This window comes from Lipotes vexillifer, unplaced genomic scaffold (assembly GCF_000442215.2).
Source record: "Lipotes vexillifer unplaced genomic scaffold, Lipotes_vexillifer_v1.1 scaffold903, whole genome shotgun sequence".
Lineage (NCBI taxonomy): Eukaryota > Metazoa > Chordata > Mammalia > Artiodactyla > Lipotidae > Lipotes > Lipotes vexillifer.
In genome coordinates, this window is record NW_006791919.1 from 1,541,341 (window position 1) to 1,545,939 (window position 4,599).

Sequence of the window (4,599 nt, forward strand, 5' to 3'; positions counted from 1 at the left end):
GCGGGCCTCTCACTGCTGTGGCCTCCCCCGCTGCGGAGCACAGGCTCCGGACGCGCAGGCCCAGCGGCCACGGCTCACGGGCCCAGCCGCCCCGCGGCACGTGGGATCCCCCCGGACCGGGGCACAAACCCGCGCCCCCCGCGTCGGCAGGCGGACTCCCAACCACTGCGCCACCAGAGAAGCCCTGTAGCTCGTTTTTAATAATGGCAGGACGCCCACTGAAAATAATCCAGAAGTGTGCATTGTGTAGAACAAGCAGGGTGCTGCTGTAACCCTAGCAATCATTTGGAGGATACCATGGTAAAATGGAGAGATTATTAGTAATAATATGAGTAAAAGTATGAGAGAAAGAAACCTCAATTACAATTTCCTAATTGTGTGCTTCTCTTTAAAGCCACAGAGATGCTTTGTATCAATTTTTTTTTAACTGAGGTTGTGAATTTTGTCACTTACATTCATTTAGGTAATATTCTGACAGTGCCTTAAGAACCAGACAGTACTGTTTCCCATTTATGTGTGTCATTGAAAACAAGGACTTTGTTTCAGTGTATCTGGTTTTTGTACTTAGGCCATTTTTCCCGTTTTGTTCGACAGTGATTGAAGAAAAACCAAGCTTTGACCTATCTCCAGATAGCATTTGGATCATATTTTTCCTAAATGGATGTGAATCTTGGCTTCAGTTGGTTTTGTCTTCTTTTATATTTATATTTATCTGCTGTCTCTCCCAATTCACAGAACATGAAACCAATGGTGTGGCAAAGAATGATCAGAAACAGGAACAGATGTTACTCCAGAAGATGTATTTAATGCTTGACAATAAGAGAAAGGTAGTGATTCACTTTCCAGAATAACATGTCGCTTTTGTCACAGACTGTAAATAATGGACTTGAAGTTTGGAATAGAGGCAAAATTACTTTTATAACCATTTCGCTTAGAGCAACCCTGTTGAGATGAAAGAATAAAATTCAGTGATTAAAGATGAGTTTATTTCGCTTTGTCTCTTCCTCTCCCTTTAGGAAGTAGTTCACAAAATAATAGAGTTGTTGAATGCCACCGAACTTACCCAGAAAGCTCTGATTAGTGATGAACTTGTGGAATGGAAGCGGAGACAGCAGAGTGCCTGTATCGGGGGACCCCCCAATGCTTGCCTCGATCAGCTGCAGAACTGGTAAGATTATCCAAAGCAGAGTATTGGCAGCTGACTGGCTAACCATATAAACTCGTAAAGTGCACGTTCCAGCTGTGTTAGTTGAATGGACTCTGTCAAACCTTTGGTTTAGAGTTTGATGTAGTCCAACTGCTTCTTGCCCTGGAAACCCTTGAAAAGCACAGTGTTAATCACACCTGTGGCCACGTTCAGCCACATTCTGCATGGTTTGGAGGACTCCTCTCCCTGCTGTATGTGTACCGAGGGACATGTCATTTGTGCCAACACACCAGTGACATGGTCATCACACAACACAGTTAACAACTTGAGTCCCAAGGTTTTAAAAACAAAAGGGCATTTTACAGGCTTACGTGAAATAACAGTTTGTGGGCCATACATTTCAGTCATCCGTCTAGTAAATACTTACGAAATGCTGTGTGCCAGGCACTGGGCTAGGTCCTGGGACACAAGGTGAATGATTCGCGGTCGTTGCCAGCAAGGAGCTCTCAGTGTGGAGGCGGGAGGTGGGCGTGGTAATAACTGTTCAGTGAAAGGTTGCAAGGGCTCCAATGGAGACTGTCCAGAGTTCATGGAGGATGAAGGAAGGAGTCACCAGGAAAGATTAAAGAGACAAAGTGGTCTTGCACGGACTCGAGGGTGAATAGGAAAACTTCATGTAGACCAGGAAGGGGAAGAGTGTGGACGGGGCAGAGGGGAGGGGAGGCTGGCGTGAGCTGGGGCCCGCAGTTCTCATGTTGGAAGGCTAGAGAGTCGGGTGCCAGAGAGGGAAGGAAGAAAGTGGAGCTGGCAGGAGGCTGGAGCCTGGTCACGGAGCTTCCCATACTGTGCTGGGAACTCCGGGACTTTACCCAGTGGACACCGGTGAGCCAGGCAGGCCTCCTATTTAAGTGGAGGTTCATTTCTCCGATTTTTTATTTAGGTCACTCTGGCTGAAGCCTGAGGATAGAATAGAGACAGAAAGGCCAGTTGGTCTGCTCTGAGTGTATTAGCGTAGTCCAGGGGAGGGCTGACAGCTGAGCAGAGGGGATGGAAGCGGTAGAATCAGTAGGTAGGAGGGGGTGGTGGCCTGGAGCAGTTCTGAAGGGCCCAAGGACCAGAGATCTCATGAGATTACTTTCTGGATTGCTGTTTTTTAAAATTCACAATAGTCAGCCATTTATTTTTATTCTGTGGGTTGCCATTCCATATCCCAGTTTTTTGTGGATAGGAATGGAGCTCCCCAGCCCAGTGTGTCCCTGTGAGCCTTGTGAGATGCTGACCTCCGAGCCCCCCAGGTGCCCAACGAGGCCCCCCGCTGTCCGGGGCCCCCATGGTCACCTTAGGCCACAAGGAGCCTCCTGCAGAGATGTGAATACCCCTCAGTACCCCCCGCTGTGCAGTACAAGGATTGTCGTTATTTTCCTGTGTGTTGTGGCCTGAACAAGGTTGGGATTCACCGGGTTAGAATCCTTCTGGAACTCACCCACCACCGTTATCCTGCCTCTCATTTCATGGCCATGGGCTGTGCTCTCGGTGCTTCGAACTGGATTCAAGGAATGTAAACACCGAGTGAAGGAGATGTTTTTCACTGGGGAATAGATGTTCTTCTGTCGTTCCTCGAGGCCAGTAAAATGAACTTCCACAGCCTGACTTGGCTTGGAGGCTGCATCACCTTTGGTGGTTTCCTGTCAGGACGGAGGAACCTGAAAGCAGTCGCTAGGTTTTCTCCTTGGTTTATGCATATGTTTTGAGTGTCTAGGTTGCGCACATTGCCTTCTCCTTTCGGTTCAGTGACACAGTAGCCTCTGTTCCCTCGTCTCCTCCTAACCCGGCCTGCATCCCCTCTCAGCCTAGCTTCCTCAGCATCCAGGTTGCTCTCTTGCTCCTCTCTGCACAGTGTCACTGCCCTGATAGAAAGATCTGCAGGGGCCCCTCACTGCTCCACACATCACTGCCCACAGCACCTGCCTTGTCGTGTCCCCTGCCTCTGTCCCCCCCACACCTTTGCCCTGTCCCTTTAAATCCCAATTATTCTCACAGCTCAATTGAAGTCACAGATTCCCTAGCAGCCTCCACCCCTGCCCATCTCTCCTTAGGTCCATCTCAGCGGGATGCAGTTTTTTAATCTGGGCTGTAATCGTTCATGCATATTAGTTTTTTCACACAAATCAGGTTTGTTCTGTTTCTCCCTGCACTTCAGAGCTGGGCAGATCACATCGTGTGTTGTCTGTAAAAAGTACGTGTTGGTTTCTGTGATTCTGTTTAATCCAGGCTGCTTTCTGATGGAGACCCCTGTGGCTTGTACCTTCCCAGGTTCACCATAGTGGCGGAGAGTCTGCAGCAGGTTCGTCAGCAGCTTAAAAAGCTTGAGGAGTTGGAACAGAAATACACCTATGAACATGACCCTATTACAAAAAACAAACAAGCGTTATGGGACCGCACCTTCAGCCTCTTCCAGCAGCTCATTCAGAGGTAACTTGAGGGAGATGTTTTTGCACCTTTTGCAATTATTTTACCCAGAGGAAAATTCTTCTGGTAATTCAGATAATTTAGAAGGGTTTAATAGGTTATGTAAAAATTTTTATGGCTTCCCCGAATCAGGTCTTCCCGAATTCCTTGCTTATGTCGTTGGCCTGTCATTCTCGTGACCGTTTAGACTGGTTACCAGTCTCCTTCCCTGTGGCCAGTCTGTGATGAGACCTGTCTAGTCTAACCTGATGATATTTGTCCTCTCTTTCCTATTCCATGGTCTCATCACATTTCAAGCTCTCAAATCCTCTCTATTGAACTGTTGCGTGGTAGCCTCCCAAATGGTCCCTCCCAAGCCCCTTCCTCCCTGTCCCTGTGACCCTGTGCTCTCCCAGAGCAGAGTTCAATCAGGTTTTTTGCCACCTGCTGATCTCAGGGGAGCCCCGCATCCGGTCACCCAAGCCGCACCTGCACAGTCTGGCCCTCACTAGCCACTCCAGAATTAGCTCCTATACATGCCCCATTTCCAGGCAGACTTGACTTCGTGCCTACCCTGGATATTTGCTTCTCCGTTCCTCTCCCAACAGTATTTTCTCTGCCTCAGAGCTTTCTTCTCTTGTGCCTCATTTCGAAACTGCATCCTGAATGTTTCACCTTATATCTCATCATGAAATCTTCCCAGAGTTCCCGGGCAGATGTTGTCTCCCTTCCGGATCTGCATAGTTCATTCTTTATTTTTCTCCCGTTCTGGATTTTATTATATCATTGTCTGTGTATTTCTGTTTTCTTTGTTGTAAATTGAAAGGTCCTAGTAGACAGAGATGTGCCTTTGTCATCTTCTTCCCCCACCAGGGCCTTACATAGTACCTTGCCCATGGGTAGGTGTTTCAGATATGCTTAGTAGGTAAACAAATAGCACTAAGTAGAATTCATATTGCAAATTTTTTTTTTTTTTTTGCGGTACGCGGGCCTCTCCCTGTTGT

The 4,599-nt window shown here is 47.9% G+C and overlaps 1 protein-coding gene across 1 annotated transcript in view; it reads left to right on the forward strand.

Moving 5' to 3' along the window:
• Positions 1 to 4,599, forward strand: part of STAT1 (signal transducer and activator of transcription 1) — a 33,602-nt gene that overhangs the window by 13,066 nt on the left and 15,937 nt on the right. The window contains 3 exon segments of the mRNA XM_007464960.1: positions 736 to 827; positions 1,017 to 1,168; positions 3,461 to 3,619. Of these exon segments, the coding sequence (XP_007465022.1) occupies positions 736 to 827; positions 1,017 to 1,168; positions 3,461 to 3,619 (403 nt within the window).